Source organism: Rissa tridactyla, chromosome 7 (assembly GCF_028500815.1).
Source record: "Rissa tridactyla isolate bRisTri1 chromosome 7, bRisTri1.patW.cur.20221130, whole genome shotgun sequence".
Lineage (NCBI taxonomy): Eukaryota > Metazoa > Chordata > Aves > Charadriiformes > Laridae > Rissa > Rissa tridactyla.
In genome coordinates, this window is record NC_071472.1 from 36,605,772 (window position 1) to 36,627,827 (window position 22,056).

The following is a 22,056-nucleotide window of genomic DNA, read 5'->3' on the forward strand; positions in this document are numbered from 1 at the left end:
TTCTTTTTTAATATATTATGGTCCGCAGCACTTAAAGCTGATAATCAATTTCAAATACAATACAATTACTAGGTAATATTTAATTTCTCTAATATTGATTTTTAGTCTCAAAGCCCTCAGATGGAGGAGGCAAGGGTTACGTTCCTTCTGTATTTATCCCAGTCTCCAAAATGTAAGTATGCTTACAGATGTATTACACTTCAAATGTTACTTTTATTACATTTGCATCCTGTTTCAAAGATTTTCCCTGCTTCCCTTCCCCTGTTCAAATAGTCTGGGATAGCAACACATCGCATGTTTTTATTTGGCCAAGGACTGCTAAAGACAAGAAAGGAAAGGAAAGAACTTCACTTCTACAGTGCTTTTCCCATCTATGTGGCAAAACATTTGTAAAAATTGAATGCAGACTGTACAGTACTCTGATCTACTTATCTTTCACTGTCTCCTTTTCCTCCCCAGCAGCTGGTATTACAGAGTCAGGTTTATCCACTCTTCCCTTGGTCCTGTCTCCTACATTTTTAAACGTACACCAGGTTGTTGGCATGTGCTTACAGGACCACCACCAACCATGAGTACAGGCTTAACAAACATTCACCATACTTCACTGCTATCCATCAAGTTAGAGGGATTTAAATTGCTTTTAAGGTTATTTTTATGGTTGTTGGTTTTGTTTTGTTTTTTTTAAGCTTAAATGATTCTACAGAGCCACATTCTCCATCAGATCTTCTTCCAATGTCTCCAAGCGTCTATGCTGTGCTGAGAGAACACCTGAGTCCCACAGTGATCGAAACTGCCGTATGTTGCAAACTTTTCCATTCATGTTAATACTAAGCAAATAGGACACGTACAACACAGATGCTGTTTATGAAAAGGTTGCTTGTACAATTATGAAAAAATTAGAGTTCTTTCATCACTTGCTGTATTACATTCTGAAACGATGGTGCATCATTTCCTACTCTAAATGGGACAGGACGCTGGAAGCATACTTGGAAGCACTGTGTTGTTTGAAATGATCTGACACACTGCCCAATGAACCATGACTGTCATAATTCAAAGATCCCAGACCTGTTGCACAAACAAAGGCTTAACACTGACAAATACATCATGATTACACTAATTCTGTAGACAGCACAAAAGGCCTTGATGACTTGCTCAAGAAAGCTGCACAAGGAACATAAAAAATTCTGATTCAGAAAACTTGCACAACTTTTCAGTGCTGCGTGTTTCTACATGGGGTACGAAAGTGAGAAACTAAAAGTCAACTGAAACATTTTTAGAAAATAAAACTAATATTCACTAAGTATATAGAAAGATTAGGAAAATACTGTACCAATGTCCTATTAAAAGTATTTTCCTCTTTTATTTACTGACTAGAAATTGTGTTCTGAATCATCATGGCTTAGAATACTTTGAGCATTGATGTATACCCACTGAGGATTCACCCACAGCAGACTTCTATCAGGAAACACAGCAGTAGTTTGGCTTTAACAGCTTTAAAAGAAAACCTCCTTTTTAAATACTAGTTCTTAGTTTTCTGCATGTTCAATGATTTATGATCTTAAAATGGTTATGTATTTAAAAGTCTGTCAACTCCCCTTCAAATGCCTTTCTGTAAACACTCCTCCTCACCCCAAACCAGAATAAAACTAAACTAGAATCCTGACCATTGATGATTGGAAGCACAGTTAAATTATATATACAAAGAGAGGAGTTTTTTAATATACACCAAGCTGATGATCTGTTCAAAAGCAAAATATCTTTTTTTACTTCTTCACCTTTTTCTGTTAGCACTCATGACAAACTAATCCCTTAGCTAAAATTGAAATAATAGCCTGAATTAAAGTTCTGCATTAAAACCTACCACACCCAATCCGAGACATGTCCACAGTCATTTGTTGTTTTATACGTATGAAAACAGTTCTGACCTAGACTGCATTTGTAAACTATGTATGCATTTGCATTTCCCAAAGTTTCAGCAGCAAAAATAGTTGGCTTCACTTTTGTTTATCATCAGGCTCCAAAAGCTTTTGGTTTCTTTTAGCATGCTCAGTAATTCTCAAACCATCTCTGTCCAGATATTCCAAACCAGCTGTGACCATTGCCATCTTTCGGGGTCACAACCGCACAAAAAGAATGTGTTTGGTGATGAATTGGGAGAATCAAATACAATCATGCTGTGGTTTTTAAGGGTACTAGAGAAGCGGTTCAGTGCTGCTAGATGGTAGGTGGATTTATAGAGGCTCTTACTAGAAGCGTTTTCAAGTTCTGCTAGAAACTGGGAGAGAAAATACTTTTGAAAGATTTTTAAAGAATTCCTTCCCTCCTTTTTCCATTCTATTTACCTTACTAAATGGAAATGAGGAAAACATGGAGGTTTTTTCTTTATCATTGCAAATTCACACAGCAACCTACCCTGGTGAACAGCTGGCTAAATTCAGAAAGCAGACAATCTGCATTACTAAATCAACACTTTTTTCTCCATGAGATGCCAATAAAAATGCACTGTGAGATGCAGAGAACAAGACTGAAATCTGCAGCAGGACAAACTATCCTATAACTAACTCACTCAGTCTTATGTATAAGATACGTTTTCTGCAGCCTTGCTGAATTCCCTTCTATTTCCCCCCTCTCCAAACTCCCATTCCCATCGGGAAAACAAGACTCCCATGAGAACCCTGCTTTACATATCCATAGGCCACGGGAACCACAAGAGTTCATATGAAATATATATCATTTTTATTGCAACTGTTTCCCACACAGTGTCTTCTAATGAGCATTCCTGTATTTTGTAAAGAACTAGCAACAGGATCCTCAGATCCTTACCAGTTTGTGTTACATTGTCAAAATGACACTGCAGTGGCCTTGAGCCAGAGGTTTCAGCTGCAGTTAGTTCTAAATGAACAGCGGTAACTGCCATGAGACTAATATTTTCTTTTTTTTTCTTCTAGCTGAGTTCTCCTTACTCAACTGACTGAAGTTCACATACTGGAAAAATTATTAATTGTCTGAACTAATGGGTTAAGGATATGGTGAATGGATTTTTTTGCCATCTTTGTAAATCAGCATTTCCTGGAAACCACTATGATGTTATTCTTGGGCCTCCTTCTGTTATCAATACCATGTAAACCAGGACTCTTCTCCCTAGAGATTAAAAATAGCCTCCTGCAAGTCAGAATTGCTGTCCTCGCTGATAAAAGGCCAAATCCTTTCTGGCTTGGAGGTGAGGTCCAGCAGGGATAAATTTCAATTGCAGAATTAACGTCCATAGAATTGCTGTAAATATGAAAGTATAACAAAAAAATATTTTGCTTCTGAAAACAGCATAGACTGGTAACTAAAGACATTAATGTGTTTGGGGAAGTTAGGATTTATTATGTTAAATAGTTTCTGTTCTATCATCATCTTGTATACCATTGGTTTAGCTTCTATTTTAAAGCAAAGATTCTCATCCCTCTTGAGTTCAAATGTGCCACAGATGTCCAGGGCTTGCTTGCTTTCCAAACATGATCTATCTTCAGCATAGATTTTTATCTGCCACCACAGCAGAAGTTGTGAAAGGAAAGAAGGTAAAGCTGGAAAGAGAAGGGAGTTCCAAAAAGGAAACAGTCATAAAACTTGTGGTGTCAAAAAGGCTGTCTCCATTTTGCCACTGGAAGAGAGGGTTAGTAAAACTTCCCCCTCTCACAAAATAGTTGCAGGAGTAAATCTATTTGTGTATGAAGCATTCAGATACTACAGGAAGTATTATCAGAAAGTCTACAAAGAAAAAATCCTAATCTGAGAGAGTTTGGATACTATCTGGTAAACACGCACTGGGAAATACAGTTTTAAAAAATAGTTACTGAAGAGCTGCAGCATTTGCTGACCACTGGGCAATTTATGCTACAAAACAGAATATTACATGCTTGTTAGAGACTCATTTAATAAGCAGAATCACTGTTTTTTGTAAAAATGGTAAATTCCCTTTTAAAAATATTCTTTTTTTTTTTTTCTTTCAGGCACTGTTTAGTGCTGCGTTTGCGTTGTTTGGTTTTATTGCTTTTACCCCCAACGTTATCCGTAACAGAATAATATTATCTGTTAACAGAATAATAAACAGGCAATTCCAAGGCCTCTGTAGTTCATGTGTGCAGGCTCATTCGAGATTTAATTCTTGTCTACAGAATATGTGGTTAAAGCATGCAAAGTTCTTGAAATATATACAAACGCTTGAGTGTTTGCACCTTACATTCTTCTTATGTAGGTACAAATTAGACACGTGGGATGAAAACATAACCTCCTTGAATCATTAAGACCTGGATTTTACTTTCATTTCTCCTGTTTCATTCACGCCTCTCACCCATACTATTGACATTAGTTGAAAACAAGTAAACAGAAACAGAGTAATGAGATATTTCTGTGATACATGAAAGTAGATTTTAAACAAACGCGTATCTGTTCATTAATCTGAATGATTTAAAGCAAGCTACGGATAAAACATCATTTTGTTTCAGAAAGGACCATGTATAAATAATTTTCCAAAACAACAAGAGGAACTGTGTATATAGTTTGGTAACATCTGTAATTTATATGACCAGCATGAATAAAAACAGATTTTGGCTTAATGTTGGATACCTGGACTTCTGTGTAATTTTTTCAAGATACAACAAAAATAGAGTCTTTCTTTCTTTTTGTTGATCTCAAGTTTGAACTACAAGCAGTAACACAGACTTCTAAAGCAGCAAACATAATTTCACCTCACATCAGCTATCGTATACCTTTTCATTCTAACCTGTTCTCACAATCTTAATACAAACAAAATGGGGGGCTACCCCCCTTTTGACCATCTATACCTTGTGAGAAATACTATAAAAAAAGTCCAGACATTGGAGGTGAAACCATCTTCTCACCTTCTTCCTTGCTCCGCATGCAATGCAACTCTTCAAGACTCTGGAATTTTGACTTCAACACCATCTATTTTGTGTTACTGAATAGCATTGTGGATCATGCTTTGGCATTAGTTTCTGATATTGTTTTCAAACAGACTTTGCAAGGGGTAGGTTTAACATTTAATTGAAAGGCATATGACTTTAAATCAGCTCACTGTTTTAAAGGAACATTAGAGTAATTTTCTGTAAGATAAATGTATACAGCCCAAGCCTCCTTCAATTTAAAAAGTGATAATTTTGTCCCTATGCCACTATGAGTAAGAACAGGATTCTCTAGTAAAATGATGGGGCCAGGGGTAGAAGAGAAAACCGGGGATGGCTTAAATACTGCCAGAAGCAGCGAAACATCTGCTTTTAAGTACTTTTACTAACTGTGCTTGTGCTTTCACTGTGTTTTGCAGTAGCAAAGTCAAAAATAACAGGGGGAAAAAAAAAATCACAATTGTTCTGTGCTTTGTATCTTGTCATATCACTGTAATGATTCTAATCAAAAAAACGTGAAAACTGTCAGTTACCTTCTACTACGGCTTTTCTTTATAGCCACATTTATATCCACTACTCGGTAGCATTTCATGCCACAAAGTTTACCAAACAGACCTTCTATATACTTGTTTCTTCCATGGACTAAGAATTGGCTCCTCCATCTGAGGAGAGAGGGGGATAAAAAAGATACTGAAAAAGATCCAAGTATTCATGAGAACTGCACCAAAGCCTGGATTTTAATTCTTCTGGTCTTTGTTGACACTTCATACATGAGACAAGAACAAGACTGCGCGTGTCCTAGCAAATAAGACTGTGGAAAGAAAGATGACATGAAGGAAAACAAAACCACTTTATCAAAAGATATTCAGCAGGAAGAAAATTCTCTACTGATAAAAAGCCAGAAATCATTAAGACACGCAGCCACCCGCAGTTTGTAAGCATTCTTAATGTTTCTGTAACTTGATGGAAATCTGGGTTAGAATTCATAAACTAACAATGGCAACTGTGTTTGTACAACCCTTTATTACACTCATATGCCCTTCTCCCACGTATGCAATGCGGATGGGTGAGACAACAGCTGCCTTCAAACCTCTGTGCCCCTGCTATTGCCTTTTAGAGCCTGTCTGTCCCTATGCCGGCTGAGTATTTCACCAACAGGAGTTGAAAACCTGGAGATTTTCTTGATGATACGGTGAAAAGTGGGTCGCTTTCTATTGCTTACAGTTCAGAACTACTTTAAACATCTAATGCTTTAAAACCCCGATAAATCGCGACCATGAGGAAAACATGCCGCCACTGCCTGGGCAGGGAGAGCCGGGCCAGGCCTCCATACCAGAGGGGCCGGGTGCCAGCCACCCCCCGAAGGGGCCTCCCCTCGCTTCGGCCGACCGCTCGGGCTGACAGCGAGGGGACCCTGCGGCGGTGGCCGTGCGTGCGGCCAGCCCGGGTGCAGGCCAGGCGGGGCGGGGGGAGGAAGGCCGGGCGGCCGCAGGTTTCACTTTCGCCTTCCCCTCAATCGGCCCTTTCTGGTTCCCCGACGCCTTTCCCCGAAGTCACGTGGGGCGGCTGTTCCTGCCTCGGCGCTCCCCCTCCCGCCGCGCCTGCGCACTAGGGCCGGGAGGGGCGGCGGGTCCCTGAGGCGGCCGCAGGCGGGGACACAGCGGGGCTGGGCACTGGAAAAGGCTCCCACCGCCTTCCCCGTGAGGTGAGGTGAGGGGCGGGGAACGGACGCCCAGGGGCACTGTACCTAAAGCTGTGGCTGCCTCAGGCTAGCCCCGCGCTGGCTAGCTCGCCGTCCGGAGGTCCACTGGGCTGGACGCTTCAGCGCCTTTCCTGCTGGGGCAAGGGGAGTCGCCTCCTAACGGTCTTCGTTCCTGACAGGGTCACCTCCTCCCCTTCCTGCGGGGACACCCTTCTCTTTCACCTGTTACACCTGCTCACACATCCTGCTGCTTAAACAGCTTTTAGCTCCTTTTTAGCTCCGACAGCCGCACGTCCCCTCGCAGGTTTCCAGCCTTCTCGCACTGCTCTGCTCCCGGCGGAAGCGGGAGGCCCGTCCCCGGGTGCTCACCCTACTTCTGCTTCGCCTGCTCCTGTCAGCACCGCCGCGCTGCCGGGCGGACTTGTCTGAACAGGTGGAACCTCTCTCTACCTTGTACGTGTGGGGCTTCTGCCTGCCAGCCCTGCGGCCCGGGCACCGGCAGAGGGCGGGGGGGGGAGAATGCCGCACCGGGAACCGCCGCGGCTGGGAAAGGGCTATGGGCGGGGCAGCCCGGCGTCCCCGCGCGCCCATTGGCCGAGGCGGCGGGGAGCTGGGCTCTGATTGGCCCGGCGGCCCGCCCGCACTCCCCACCGCCACAGCTCCGCGGGTATTTCCCGGTGCCGGCGGCGGTCGCGGCGCGGAGTCGGAGTGCAGCACTGTCCCACGCGTAAGTGCGGGCGGCGCGGGCGGGGGGCTTTAGTGGCCGCGGCGAAAGCGGGCTGGGGCTGGCAGGGCGGCCCGCCCGGCCTGGGGTGGGAGGGGAAACACGGGGGAGGGCTCTCCGGCCCGCCGAGCCGCGGTGGCAGAGGGAGGCGTGCGAGGTCCCAGGCGGCAGGGACGGCTGTCCCCTGCCCTTTGCTCCCGAGCCGCCGCCGAGTGTTTGGGCGGCGATCACGCGGGAACGGCACGGAGAATGGAACTGTTAGGAAGCGGGGGGGTTGAATACAGTTAGAGTGCAGGGGGGAAGGAGTGGGAGCTCGGCCGTGGGAGACAGCCCCCAGCACGGGTGTTACGGAGGCACACAGACCCGCACAGCTGCAAATAAGGCCCCTTTGCTCCAGAAACGCATATTGGACTGCGATCCTATTGCCCTTACCCAAGGGAAGGCAGAACAGCAAAACGGGCTTTCCATCCTACACACACACACACCCGCTTGTCAGTTTGTCAATGGCAGGCTCAGCCCTGTATCCCAGTATCAGTCTCTCTAATGCCTTCTCCACAAGAAGGTGCTGACTTCCCACTTTTTTGGTTGTTTCCCTGCTTGCACCCCCAAAGACTGTGCTTGCTGCATTGTTGCATTGCTCTGTAACCAGCTCTTGGGGTGGCTCTCTGCCATCACTCCCAAATCCTTCCCCATTCTGGTTGCTCTAAGACAGGGGAAGATTGGAGCACATCTTCATTTAAGCAGCAGGGGAAAAAAAAAAAAATAGATCAACTTCTTGCATTTAGACAAATTATTCTAGCTTTCCTCACCAGTGTCACGTTTAGCTGTTTGCCTTGGTGCCACTACAGCATACTGAAATACTGTGTTACCTGTAATCTGAATCCCATGCACATCAAAATCCTCAAAGTCCCTCACTTTAAATATAATAGCATTTTTAACTCACGCTCACTTCTCATGCATAGCGTATGCTGCTTGGCAGTTGAGGGAGCTGGCATACAAACAAAGGTGTGCATGTATAAGATAGTCCTTCACCCCAATGCTGACCGGTTCCTTGGATAGGTCCTATCACCCTTTTTAAAAGCTGTAAATGCAAGTGGACTTGAATCTCACCACCCATGTTCTCAGCCTAGATTGTTCCTTAGACGTATCTTTACATGCCATTTCCACTACAAGTCTCTAACCTGCAGCCCACTGATGAGATGATAATGGGTCTGCAGCCAGACACCGTATATCAGAACATATAGCCACTCTGTCATAGATTATTGTACAGCAGGGCTTCTCTCACTCATATTTGTTCATTTTAAGTAACCTGTGTCTGCTGCAGACATTATTTAATTTAGCCCAAAAATGTGATCACAGGCACCAAAGCATATAGTAGAAGACACAGCTCTCCAATACTTCTCCACTTAAAGTAACTTGAGACCTAGTCCATTTTCAGAGCACCCGAAGCAGGGCCCTGGATGTTTCTTTGATTTTCCACCTGTTGGTGATGGGGAGTATTATCTGCACCAACAAAAGGTGAAACTCCGTACGCAGGATCTCTATCCTGCAGAGTACAGGTATCAAACACACAGGTCCTCAATTCCTGTATCCCTACTAAGCAAGAGAGCAGTAACACTACCAGTACTCTAAATGCTGTGAAAAGGGGTTCAAAGGAAAAAAAAAATAATGCAAATTTTCATAGAGAAGGGTGATTTCACTTTGAGTTATTTTCATGAAATAGTGCACCATCTTAATTTGTAATTTTTTTTAATTTTTCTTTTGAATTAAAACAAGCACAGAGGAAGGTGTATTCAGTTTTAACGAGTAGCTTTCTAAAACTATTACAGCTGAAAATAAAATGTTTTTGTTTGCTGGAAACACTTTTCTTTCCTACTGCTCCAATTTTGCCATTGTTCATGAAAACTTTAAATGAGTTACTTTTTGCCAGTTCAGTCCAAATACTGCTTAAATATTTACACTGATTTATCTGCCCCCCCCCTCTTCCTCCTCAGGATGACTCAGTGGTATCAGCTACAGCAACTTGATTCCAAGTTTTTGGAGCAAGTTCACCAGCTATACGATGACAGCTTTCCTATGGAAATCAGGCAGTACCTGGCACAGTGGCTGGAAAACCAGGATTGGTAAGCATAGAAATAGGCCTTCAGGTTGTGTGATAAGCAATGTTCTCATACTTGCAGTTACAGGCAGCAGAAGACTACTGGGGAAGCAAGCTGCTAGGTGAACCTTTGCTGGTAAGACACTTTAGTAGCTGTGTGGGTGCTATAGCCTATGTTCGTGCCCTTCAGGGCTTTCTAGAGGGGCTTAACACCTAGAGTAACAAGTGTACTATCTCATATTTCCCTGGGTTGGTCTATAACAATAGCAGCTGTTTTAAGACCGATCATTTACTGCTAACCTTGGCAGCTCAGTCTCTCACTGTTTGCAGACTTTTAACTTTTGTCAAGATTTCTATGGAGTGTCTTCTTAGGAGAGTTGTACAATGTGCCCATGCATCAGGTTCGCTTTTAGCTTCTTGATGTGCATGGAATGAGTAAATGAAGTTGTATAGAATGTGGCAAGAATAATACAGAGATTACAACGTTTCTGTATCAAGGAAAGTAAAGTCAAAGTTGAGAGAATGAAACTGGCTTATGTTTGAAGGTAATTCTTACTGCTTGCGTATACTACAACCAGAGTTGGGGGTTAAAAGTAAAGTACTCCTGTATGCATTTCTTGATGCTGTATTGAAAGTTTATTTAACACAAGCATGCCTTATATCTTTCTAGGGAACATGCAGCCAACAACGTATCTTTTGCTACGGTGTTATTCCATGATCTGCTGTCACAGCTCGATGATCAATTTAGTAGATTCTTGATAGAAAACAACTTTTTGCTGCAACACAACATAAGAAAAAGCAAACGTAACCTTCAGGTATGCCTGGGGTATATGCCTATACATTTGCTTGAATCGCTTCAGTAGGGCAATTGCATGCCTTTAAGCAAACTACCCTGCCACAAGGGATTTCACACAGAACTTGCGAGAATTCTAATTTAAAAGTCAGAATTCAAATGCAGCTCCATTTTTTGTTTTACTTGGGTACAGTTAGAAAGTTACGGTTTCATTACCAGCACAGTTACAGTTTCTGAGAACTCTAGAAAATGGAGAGTTGTCATTTGTAAGGTGTTTACTATATGTATTTGGAGCGCTTACTCGAATGTAGTTTCACTTACCCCACCCCTTCCCCAGCTGGTTTCCTCAGTGTTCTATTAAGCTTCTGATGCAGAAGAAACACAGGGGGAAGAAATCCTTCCCCTGTAACTGCAGAACTACAGTTAATAGCAAAGGACTTGTCATTAGACAGCACTTCTGTGCATTGTATTGTACTGACAAAGAAAAGGGCCAAAGCAATTAGTAGCGAGCGGCAGTTGGAACATATGCCTAGTGGACTTAGTTACTTTCATTAGTCGGTCCTCCCCTCCTCCCTGTAGGGCTCTATGCCGGAGGATCTTCCATAGAGTCACCTTCTCCAGAGCCTATCGCCCACACACCTAGCTTCTCCTCACCACAAGTTAGTGACTAGGGCAGTGTTTTCTGAGGAGAGGAGAACGTGACCAGGTTGTACTTATCCAATAGTAACTACAGATCAGCAATGAAGGATCAGTCAAGAAGGCTGGTACAGCTCAGTGACCCCAAGGGCAGCACCATCCTGGGTGGAGCAGGGCGGTACTCAATCCAGAGCATGTTTCAACTTAGTACACGTATTAAACAATAACTTAGTATAGAAATAAAACAATAAAGTCGAATTTTTATCCAGCCTTGACTGTGTGTTCATAAATGGCAGCTAACATATCTCCTTTACATCATTGAGCAAGACCTGTACCTCTCAAACTAGAACTACCACCCTTCAAAACCAGCAACTGTACTTCAAAGATGCGGGAGGGTGGCTGTTGAGGAAAGATGAGTTCTCTCTAGGACTGTAGGGTAGTATCTCACATCTCCCAGTAACATTCCTTACCCTTTCCTGTTGTTTTGTGCCGAGTTCCATTACTTCATACACTAAATGAGCTAAAAGAGAAACTCATTCTTGGGGCTGGTTGCAGCTGTCACGCTCCCTGTAGTCTTGAAGCATGCTATGACCAATGTGTGCCCTGAGGTTCACACACAGTCACCCACGAATCTTTTTACTAAAATTGGTTTACCAAAGGACAAGAAATTATGAGTATGGATTCTGACAATAGACTGTCTCTAATGCCAGGATAACTTCCAAGAAGACCCAATACACATGGCAATGATCATCTACAACTGTCTGAAAGAAGAGAGGAAAATCCTGAACAGTGCCCAGTTGTCAAGTCAGGTAACAGTCTTGCAATATCTACTGCAGTTGTGTCTACCCTTTACTGGGACAGAGTGAGTGGAAGAAGACCGAAATAGGAAACAGGCTGTCTGTCCAACAATATGTTTCTTAAAGACAGAAGAGAGAACACCGATATGCACCAGATGGACAGTGTGGCTTGTTTATGCTGTAAGAAGCATTTGGAAGGGAAATGGCCAGGAAGTAATTTTTATTCCTTGAGTGATGTAAAAGTTACTCTGTTAGGTATTTTTAGTGCTTCTGTAATACAGAAGCACTACATGCTCATCAGATTTTATTATGATTTAATAATAAGTGCTTGCCTTCTTCCTCTGGCAAGATTTTAGCTTTTTTCTTCTGCATTTTACTCCTGAATTTACTCTATTAAGCAGCTGAGCCTTGGTGCTTCTCTGGACTGTCTTTGGGAAAACGATGTATCATTCTCCTTCCCAGTTTTTTTTGTTTGGTTTTTTTTTTTAAATTAAGCCCATTTCTTTCCTCTGAACCGTAGGTAAAGCTGTATTCTTCTCCTTCCTCATCTGTTCCCTGACTTTTAATCCTTTTGGTTTTTTCCTTTGCAAAGAGAACTGTTCTGCAATAAAAAAAGTTCTGCAGGTGGCAAAGACATGCAAACTGTATAGCTAGATATAATCCACTTATGTAGTAATAAAGTGATGGCTGACCAAGCATGTGAAGTTCTGATACTTAAATACTTCCCTTTAGGGCAAGTTTTTCAATGCATATTAATAGAGAGGGAAGAGCACTCAGGCATAGGCTTTCAACAAGGGGCCTAATGCAACTGTGCCCAAAACAGCCTCTCTAAAAATATGACTCTGACAAAGCCCTTGTAGCTGCAGCACAGCTGTTCAGTTTCTGTTCTGGCACATGACATAAAGCACTCACAACTGCCTTTCTGGCGTGCAATATATTTGAGTCATCAAAAAGGGAAATGAGTCTTCCTATACTTACTGTTGGCACTAGGTAAAACACCGTGCCCTACCTCTGCTTTCTGGTAAATGTTCTAATTTCCCAAAGCTGAGCAGGTAAAAAGCAGAGCAAGCACAATTATAAGCATCATAAAACCCAAAGGAGAATCCCAAATGTTAGAGTATGCCCAGACTGCCTTAATAGTCTGACAAATCTATGATGGTGAGCCTTTAGCAGTTTACCAAAATACTTTAACACTGTAACTTAAGCTAAGGTCATCTAATCAGAGCAATGATGCACACCTGACTGTCCCACATCACATGGGAGGAACAGCAAGTTTCTACACCGATCGTACTGTTAATGTATGGAATGCAAAGCCTGTCTTTCAAATTACTGCAACTCTCCCTGAATGGTGTCATGCAATAAGCTTCCTGAATTATATTGAGGTCGGCTTTCAAAGAAACTGTACAGAAATCTAAGAAGTGCTTGAATGCCCTGTAGGAAAGAAACTGCATACCAGGTTACCCCATTTGACTGCACACAGACCTATCTTTTTCTTGCTCTTAACCCGTTTCTCCCCATATCCTGTGTGCATGAATCTAATACTTGATGTAGGTGTCATCCAGCCTTCAGAGTTGTTGTTTTCTTGAAATACATTTAGAAGATAGATCAAGATAAGCAAACAACAGAATCAATTGGTACACAGAGAAAACGAAATAAGTTCATAGCTTGATATTGGTATGATGAAAAAAAATGCAGCATCACCACACAACAGGCATTTTTAATCCTTCCTTGTGTCTTGCAGATTCCCCTGAAGTTGATTTTATATTATAAAGCCTTAGTATGATTTATCAGAACAAGCCACACTTCATCAGGCCAATTGTCAACAAAAGCCACTAACTTACATTAATGAAAAAAAGTATTTGCTGTCGTGGGTCACTCTGGTTTGACTTCTGTTCTTGTTTTGCTTGCTTCCCTCAGATGGAAGTGGGGAGCATACAGAACACTGTGATTGGGATGCTGGACAAACAGAAGGAACTTGATGCGAAAGTTAAGGCTGTAAAAAACAGTGTTGTAGTAAGTATAGTATAACTAAAGTAGTGTTTGTTGATTAACAGATGTTGAAAGAGCTTTCAGTACATAAGACTTTCTAAAATGACAAAAGTAAGGTAATGGTTTGGTTTTCAAGTGATTGTCTGAAAATAGAAAGTAATTATTTGTCAGTAGCACCATAATACAGATTGGGATTTGACTGGTTTAGCAAGATCAAATGTCTTGTGCCTGAATTTTAGCAACAAAAACATTTTACCCATCTGAAATACTAGCAACCGAGGAAAAACTCCTAAGAAATCATGTACTGACCAATTTGTTGTTAGCTAGAAGGTGGATTTTCATTTAGCATATAGATGTTTATTGTTTTAACAAATATTGTCATAACAGAAAACTTTTCTCCAAGCAATACCTAAGACTGTGAAAGTTTGTTTAAAATGCTGTGTGCTGTTTCAAGTTTTTCCACGGGAGCCTAGGTTCTCCTGAACTCTGAACTTACGTGGCTAGACAGTGAGGACTTTTTCCATCTTTTATAATTAACGGATTTTAGTTAGCTGAGAAGAGGGAGGGAGAGTGAATCGAAGGTGATTAAGTTTAGGGATATTTCCGGTTAGGAAGTTGCAGGAAAAGGCACTGCTACAAAACTGGACTTGTAATGGGCTGGTACCAGGCAGTTCCTAATCAGAAGTAGTCTTACATTACATGAAAGTATTGAATAATTGTGGCCACCTTCATGTGTGCTTTATAGGACGTGGAGCAAGACATCAAGACATTAGAGGATATGCAAGATGAATATGACTTTAAATGTAAAACCTTGCAGAGTAGAGGTGAGTAATTTATCAAGGGTATACCCTATTGTATGTAGTTTGTAAGAGTAAACTCTATTTTCTTACGTCAGGAAACTAAACGTAATGATTCAGTGATATGCAGCCAAACTTACTGGTAATATCCCTCCTTTACTAATTCTGCGTTGATAACGTCCCTCCTTCATTAGTTCTGCTTTACTCTGAAACCTAAATTCCTGAAAATGTGTTCTCTGCATCTGTCTGTTCTTGCAAGTAAGAGAGACACTTTGTTAACACAGCTTTCCTTTGTCCTTTACATCCCTTTGCTACTAGAAATAGCAAACCCTATAGACTTTGTGACCATTCAACCATACACCTAAATAGTGAAGGTTAGGCTTCTCTTTGCCATCTTGGATTTCACAAATGCCTTCCTGCTTCAAGTTTTGTAGGCCCTTGTGTACTGAGGGAAGCACATACAGCTGTAGTCCACAATGGTTTCATTATATAGATCTGGCGCTCTTTTTGACTGCTTTGTTCTAGAAAAGGCTTCAGTTTCCAACACAATTTGTCAGTTGACTGTCCCTCAGAAGAGGGACACATTCAGAAGATACTAAGGGGACCACTGAGCCATGATCTTGCTCTTTGGACTTGGGGACAGGTAGCGCTTCTATGAGGCAGACAGGAACCTCTACCCTAAGGTCAGTAGGCAGCAGAGGTAGTAGCTAGGGTGACTGTAGGATCTGTCAGCCTGGGCTACCCTCAGGAGGCTGTAAACATTGTCCTTTGAAATAACAGTTGACTTATGTTGCCAGGTTAAGCAATACGAATGATTCGTGTCTGAAGTCAGCATGAGAACAAATTGCTCAGTGTGTATCTCTACACACTATTATTATTTTGAATCAGGTTCTTGCTCTAAAAAGCAAGCAAATTCACACCTCGATTATTTCACTGGGATAGTGGCTTTTCCTTCCATTAGTGCTCTAAGCATAGACTCTGTCCTTTCTAGAAGCGGGGAGGAGGAATCAAAAAAAAATATCTAGGAGGCAGTAAATGTTTCCTCCCTTAAGCTTTAAAGGTATACTTCACTTGACATTAGCCATGCAGGTCCCCTCCTCCCCAGAGTGTTTCCCCCACCCATACTTCAGCACTCCTTCAGTCTCACCTTCACAATTTGGCCTTATTTTACAGAGCACGAGTCCAATGGTGTGTCGCAGGAGGAATTAAAGAAAGAACAGATGAATCTCAAGAAGATGTTTTTATCACTTGACATTAAGAGAAAGGTAGCACTCCAGTTTTCTTTCAGAAGGCAACAGCACTTCATTTTGGATACATGTTCATTTTCATTGGGTTGACATAACAACTTATACAAAAGAAAACTTTACTACTATCAGTTGAACTAAGATTTCGTGCTTTCAATCCTGACTGAAAATCTAGAATCTCTGTACGCAATTTTATTTCTTTTCTAGCAACCTTTATCAAACTCTGTCAGGTAAAGCTAAAAGAAGAATGAGAGAGAATAGGTGTCATATCAATAGTCATGTTCTTGAGGAAAACACTGATTACAAAATTTGCAGCTATATTAGAGTTAAATGTGCTCACTCTCATTGAAGTGCTCAAATCTATGGCAAGCACTGGGTGATCCCAGATATACACTTAGGACATACATGGATGTGAGACACTGGGTCTTCAGAATTCAACGATACTGAATGTGCTTTGTTTCTCCACCTAGTCTACCAAGTACTACAGCTAAAGAGAAGCAGATGTTTTTAGAAGACATCCTCTGTTGACAGGAACTATTACTTTGAGGTCCTTGCAGAGTTTTGCAAGACAGATAGCGTTAGCTAAAACAATACTTAATTTTCCTGTATGAAGTATTTTCAATAAACAGGGTAATTTAATATTCTCTATAGGAAGTGGTGAACAAGATAGTACAGCTGCTGAACACCGCAGAGCACACGCAGAGTGCTCTTATTAATGAGGAGCTGGTGGAGTGGAAACACAGGCAACAGACTGCATGCATTGGTGGCCCACCCAACGCCTGTCTTGACCAGCTACAGAACTGGTAAGTCTCTAGTCAAGGACTGCATCGGGTAGGAACTTGAAGTGTGTTATGAAGGAACACCAGATCTGTGAAATATACTATTTATATTGCACGTTTTCATTCTGTCACAGCATAACTACATTTTATTGATTTTAGTACCTCAGCACATTTCCAATGAGCAACAAGCGTTCTCCGTGCACTGCCTAGTCCTTAGGGACAGTCACCTGGCTTGTGTCTCAGCATTATTGCAGTACAAAAACATGCTAGAAGTAATAAGACTGTGTAATTTTAGGTTCACCGTTGTTGCTGAAAGTCTGCAGCAAGTTCGTCAGCAGCTCAAAAAGCTTGAGGAACTTGAACAGAAGTTTACCTATGACCCTGATCCCATCACAAAAAATAAACAAGTTCTGCAGGACCGAACATACAGCCTTTTCAAACAACTCATCCAGAGGTAATAGACAAGAAGGATCTTTTGCATGAATGGAGAGCACCTTCCCTTATGTTCCCCCAATATTTCCTACACACTAACTTTGCATTTTCTGAGGTTTTCTTAAGTTTGTCATAAACGTTAAGCTAAATGATCGTTTTTGAAATTTACCCTATCTGGGTAGGCCCATGGAAAGGGTTTGTGATCAGTCATCGTTTAAGTTAGCAGGAGCTATGCTACAATATGCACTGATTACAGAATCAAACTACTAGTCTGTTAGTCCATTTCTTGCTTTAAGCTTCAGCCCTGCAAAATTCGAGTAAAGGGAGGCAAAAAAACATCTGCACCAAGCTATGCCCAAAATAAATACACTAGATTTTCCAACCCTTTATCTCTAGTATAGGGAGGCTAGCCCTGTCTCTGTACCATCTCTGATGCAAGTTACTGTAGCTGGTTGCCCCACAGAGATCAGAGTCCCATTCTGTAAACGTACAGTAGATAAAAATTAATGCTGCAGAAGTCTTGAATCTAGCAGATAAGAGCAGAGGCTTAGATACAGTAGGTAACACCCTGTTATGGGGGCTAGAATCCAGGTTTCCAGAGTCCCATTCGGATGCTCTGGACAATTATCTTCAGTTGGACAACGCAGGTGCTGCTTTTCAATGAAGTGAAGGCAATGAGAAAGAGCTGCAGAAATGCAGCTGCTGTTTAGTTACCTATAAGCTGCTTCTCAGTTATCTTGCCTATGAGTACAGTGGAAGGAAAAGTCTGAATACTGCCTAGGACTTGGTAACAGTAGAAATACTTCAGAGTATTTCTGTACAGGCTGAGAGAGTTGGGGTTGTTCAGCCTGGAGAAGAGAAGCCTCTGGGGAGACCTTGTAGCAGCCTCCCAGTACCTGAAGGGGGCCTACAGGAAAGCTGGGGAGGGGCTGTTTGCAAGGGCGTGTAGCGATAGGGCCAGGGGCAATGGTTTTAAACTAGAGCAGGGGAGAATTAGATTAGACATTGGGAAGAAGTTCTTTACAATGAGGGTGATGAGACACTGGCACAGGGTGCCCAGAGAGGTGGTGGAGGCCCCATCCCTGGAGACATCCGAGGCCAGGCTTGATGAGGCTCTGAGCAACCTGATCTAGTTGAAGATGTCCCTGCTTACCGCAGGGGGGTTGGACTAGATCACCTTTAAAAAAGGTCCCTTCCAGTGCAACACATTCTATGATTTATGTCTACGCAGCAGTACTACACAAAAAAGGTGCCCGAGACAGCAACAGCTTGGCACGTATCAGAACGGTTTAGCCTCAGGAGTTTGCTTCATGGGGTTAACTAGCCCTCATCAAACCACCAGCTACCTTATCTAGCTCTTGGGCATGTGTTATTACATAGCACTGTCTCACAGCAATGTAACCGTAACAATTTTGGAAAGGCAAACAAAGCAACACTCCTCACTTGGATTATGCTAGTTACATCACAGTGTTTACATGCTGTTGGATTTCAGGGAAGTTTGAGGTAGCACTTTCCCTCCTCAAGCCATCAATGTATTTAGAAAAAGCCAGCTCTTATGGAATCACTTCATACTGGCAATATTTTTAGCCTGTTGATACAAATGAAAGAAACCAACACGCAGACCTCCATGTAGATTGAAACTGAATGAATGAAGTATGTAGTACTACTGGTAAATCACCATTCATTCAAAGTTCACTGTTTATGTAATTTCTTATTCCTTAAAGACAACATTGATAAATCAAAGTGCCTTTAATCTGTTCTTTCCATAGTTCCTTTGTAGTAGAGAGGCAGCCTTGCATGCCAACACATCCTCAGAGGCCATTAGTCCTGAAGACAGGAGTACAGTTTACTGTAAAGCTGAGGTATGTTTTCCCCTTCCCCCTTCTTGTTTTGTGGTAAGCCTTTCATGTCGTTGGCTTTCTACAGCTGAGAGGATTGCAGATCTTACACTGTAGCCCAAGTGCTAAGGTCAGTAAGAGAGAAGTGCCATGTGGCAGGAGGGTATCTTCTAGCAAAGTTTAACTTGCTTTCAGCTTTTACCCTTTACCAGAAGTGAGGGGTATTGAGTGTGTGTAAGAAATACAACCAAGCAGTAGAAGACGCACACAGACCACTTTGTCATGCAAAAGAATAACTCATTTGCCCATCTAGTTTCCTCTCTAAATGCTATCTTGTATGGAGCAAGCTTGGAGCCTGTACATGGCCCTGAGTTGTGCAGCTTAAGTACATCTGTGATAAGCAATGTGATAGAAGAGAACCTGTCTTTTGCAAATGCAGTCATTTAAAAAAAAAATATTTCTCTTTCCAGATTGCTGGTGAAGTTGCAGGAATTGAACTACAACTTGAAAGTGAAAGTTTTATTTGATAAGTACGTTGCATTTTTCTCATCCCTGTGTACATTAATGGTAAGCAGTCCCCACATTCAGAAACCCAAAAGGCAGTCGTAATTTAAGCGTTGAGTGAGCCAGGAGCAGGCTGGTTCTCCACGGCAGTAGGTACATCCTCCCTTTTTCTTACCCATGGCGCCCTTGCTCTAAATCTCTCTCTGCCATTAGAGACATGTCACAAAGCACAGACTGCCTCAGCTTCTTGCCACCAGCTCCACTCGGGTGCACCCGAGAGCTCACTGTTGCCAAATCAGTCTAGGCATGGAGCAGCACTTGGGCAGCACATGCACTGCAAAACCACTTCTCTGTTGTGGGTATTTCACTTGGGCTAGCGCTAGATGGAAGCGTAGAATTGAACTCCACTGTTTCCAGTCACTGATTCAGTTGTGTCTTTTAAATATGGGGGTTTTGCCGGGGGGAAGCCTCTAGTGAGGAATCTAGCTATCCTAAAGCTGTCTTTGAATTAGGGGTATAAATGGTCTACTTCTAACATATGACGTTCCCAATTAGTGAAAAATGTACACCAATCTAAACAGACTGCTACCAGTCTTTTCTAAGCAAGTTCATCTTTTTTCATAAGCAATGCAGTTCAGATGAATGTAGCACTTACTTTAAGGGCAGGGAAAGAAATATAACAGGCTGTCCAAAATAACAACGATGGCTGTGCTTTTAAGAGAGCAGGTGGGTTTTTGTCTTCCCATTCAAGTCCTTAGGGGGCAATCTGTTTTCTTGAAACGGCTCTGGAGTCCAGAAACTTGCATGGAATGGGGAAAAGGAAGAGAAATTCTTACGTAGATGTGGGAGCTGAGGCTTTGAGAATTGCACCAGATATAACGCAACTCAGTAAAATCCTGATTCAAGTGATGCAGCAATTTATTTAACAAGTTGTATGATTTGAAAGCAGATTTAGAATGACAGTACTATGGCTTTTTTTTTTTTTCCCCTCAGAGCAAGAGTTAAAGCCTATGTAGTAAAAGAAAGGACTTGCCTTGATTATAGAGCCCCCATAGCAAAATTTAAGCCTCAGTAAAAGACAGCCTGTGTAGCACAATATTTATTTTGGCTACTTGAACCAATTCCCTCCTCTTTTGCACAAAAAAAAATTCACAGAAACATTTTACCAGTTCTCAGTCAGCTAGTAAAACAAACACACATTTTCTCTGTCTGTGGCAGAATCTTTAAGAGATTTTTATTTTGTCTTTTTTTTTTTTTGACAGAGATGTAAGTGAGAAGAATTCAGTCAAAGGGTATGTGGCATCACAATTTGTTATATTAATGTTGGGTTCTTTCAATGAATTTGAGACTCAATTCTTTTCTCTCTATCTTTGTGAAGGTTCAGGAAATTTAATATTTTGGGTACAAACACAAAAGTAATGAACATGGAAGAATCTACTAATGGAAGTCTAGCAGCAGAATTCAGGCACTTGGTAGGGGATTTTTTTTCTTTTATTGACACATCCATTTAATTGTGTGGGTAGAGGGTGTGGTAAGAAGGAGACATTGCTTTTATTGTTGAAGTAGTTGTTTATATAAGAGGAACTGCGGTCATTTTCCTTTTTCTTTGTTCTTCCCTTTTTGAAATCTTTGGCTTGTTTCAACTGAAATGCTATTGCTTATGTCCCTGAAATAGGGCTAGAAATGCAAACAAGAGTATTTGCTGCCATACAGTTTATGTTGCAATGAGTTCTTTGCAGGAGGAGGAAGCAGCAGCCTAGAAACACTGGTTTGTGTCTTTCAGAGGAAGACCCATAGGTAGGAAAGCTTGGAGTAGTTTAAAGAGCTTTGAGTCTGGAAGACAGAAGTTGTCTAGGAATCAGCAGCTACAAAAAAATTCAGTGCTTTCAGCAGACTATACAACAACTTTTGCTGTGCAGATTGAGATAAATCAGATTGGTTCCATCATTACAACAGGAAAGGAAAACGCAAGTCCTGAACCAGTGAACATGGAAGCCTCCCTTTCTCCTTTCATTGTCCAGAACAGACACTGTCTGGACTTCATTGTCCAATTCAGAGAGATACTTAGATAAACTTAGATTATTTCATCCAATCCTTCCTGATTTCACAGTGCTTCTGTTCTTATAAGGCCTCTTGCATAAAGGCATTGCATCCTAACAGTGCGATATCTGTTTTCACAGATGGTTAGTTTATAAAAGAGTAGTAGTTACCTACAGTTTAATCCTTTGGCTTCCACAGCTTAGAACCAAATAAAATCAGACACTAGTGCAGCAAGTTTGCATGCACTTGAGCAACTTGAGCATGCAAGCATTTCCATCCTCTACCACTTTCATTTGTGGCTGAGGTAAGTGAGTGACAGTTGTTGGTTTTTTTTGTTTGCAGCAACTGAAAGAACAGAAAAATGCAGGAAGCAGAACAAATGAGGTAAGCAGCACTAACCTTGTTTGTAAAGCTTTCACGTAATACTAGAGGGACGTTCAGGCCACTCAGCCCCGTGAAGAAACACACAGGAGACAGGTCAATAGGGGAGGAGTTCAGCGTTTCTAGGAAATGATCTGTGTAGGAGGTGTCTACAAGTGACAACTACTGCCAGAATGGTGTCCCTCACTGACATCTAGCTTTAACAGGACTTTCTGGCAAGGACAGATTTATCTGTGGCTTCTAGGTAGGAGCCAAAACAAGGTGCCTAGAGAGCACCCATTCTAACAGACAGTTTTAGGAAGTTAGTATTGCCACTTGACTTTCACCTGTAAACTGTTTCTGAGGTCTAAAGCAAGTGACCTTGTGCAGAAAAGATTTTTCCCCATGATAAA

At 41.9% G+C, this 22,056-nt stretch overlaps 2 protein-coding genes across 3 annotated transcripts in view; both read left to right on the forward strand.

Annotated features, from left to right (window-relative positions):
• The window catches only part of STAT4 (signal transducer and activator of transcription 4), a 45,131-nt gene extending 39,858 nt beyond the window's left edge, over nt 1-5,273 (forward strand). For both annotated transcript variants that reach the window (XM_054209677.1, XM_054209676.1), the window contains exons 22-24: nt 106-172; nt 687-795; nt 2,949-5,273. In XM_054209677.1, coding sequence (XP_054065652.1) covers nt 106-172; nt 687-795; nt 2,949-2,975 — 203 coding nt within the window. In that variant the 3' untranslated portion in view covers nt 2,976-5,273. The remainder of the gene's footprint in view (nt 1-105; nt 173-686; nt 796-2,948) is intronic.
• Nucleotides 5,274-6,474: 1,201 nt separating this feature from the next.
• The window catches only part of STAT1 (signal transducer and activator of transcription 1), a 28,132-nt gene continuing 12,550 nt past the window's right edge, over nt 6,475-22,056 (forward strand). Inside the window, exons 1-14 of the mRNA XM_054210306.1 lie at nt 6,475-6,615; nt 9,331-9,459; nt 10,105-10,249; nt 11,574-11,672; nt 13,578-13,673; nt 14,395-14,473; nt 15,620-15,711; nt 16,342-16,493; nt 16,765-16,923; nt 18,671-18,763; nt 19,210-19,269; nt 20,506-20,535; nt 20,622-20,715; nt 21,626-21,667. Coding sequence (XP_054066281.1) covers nt 9,332-9,459; nt 10,105-10,249; nt 11,574-11,672; nt 13,578-13,673; nt 14,395-14,473; nt 15,620-15,711; nt 16,342-16,493; nt 16,765-16,923; nt 18,671-18,763; nt 19,210-19,269; nt 20,506-20,535; nt 20,622-20,715; nt 21,626-21,667 — 1,269 coding nt within the window. The 5' untranslated portion in view covers nt 6,475-6,615; nt 9,331. The remainder of the gene's footprint in view (nt 6,616-9,330; nt 9,460-10,104; nt 10,250-11,573; nt 11,673-13,577; nt 13,674-14,394; nt 14,474-15,619; nt 15,712-16,341; nt 16,494-16,764; nt 16,924-18,670; nt 18,764-19,209; nt 19,270-20,505; nt 20,536-20,621; nt 20,716-21,625; nt 21,668-22,056) is intronic.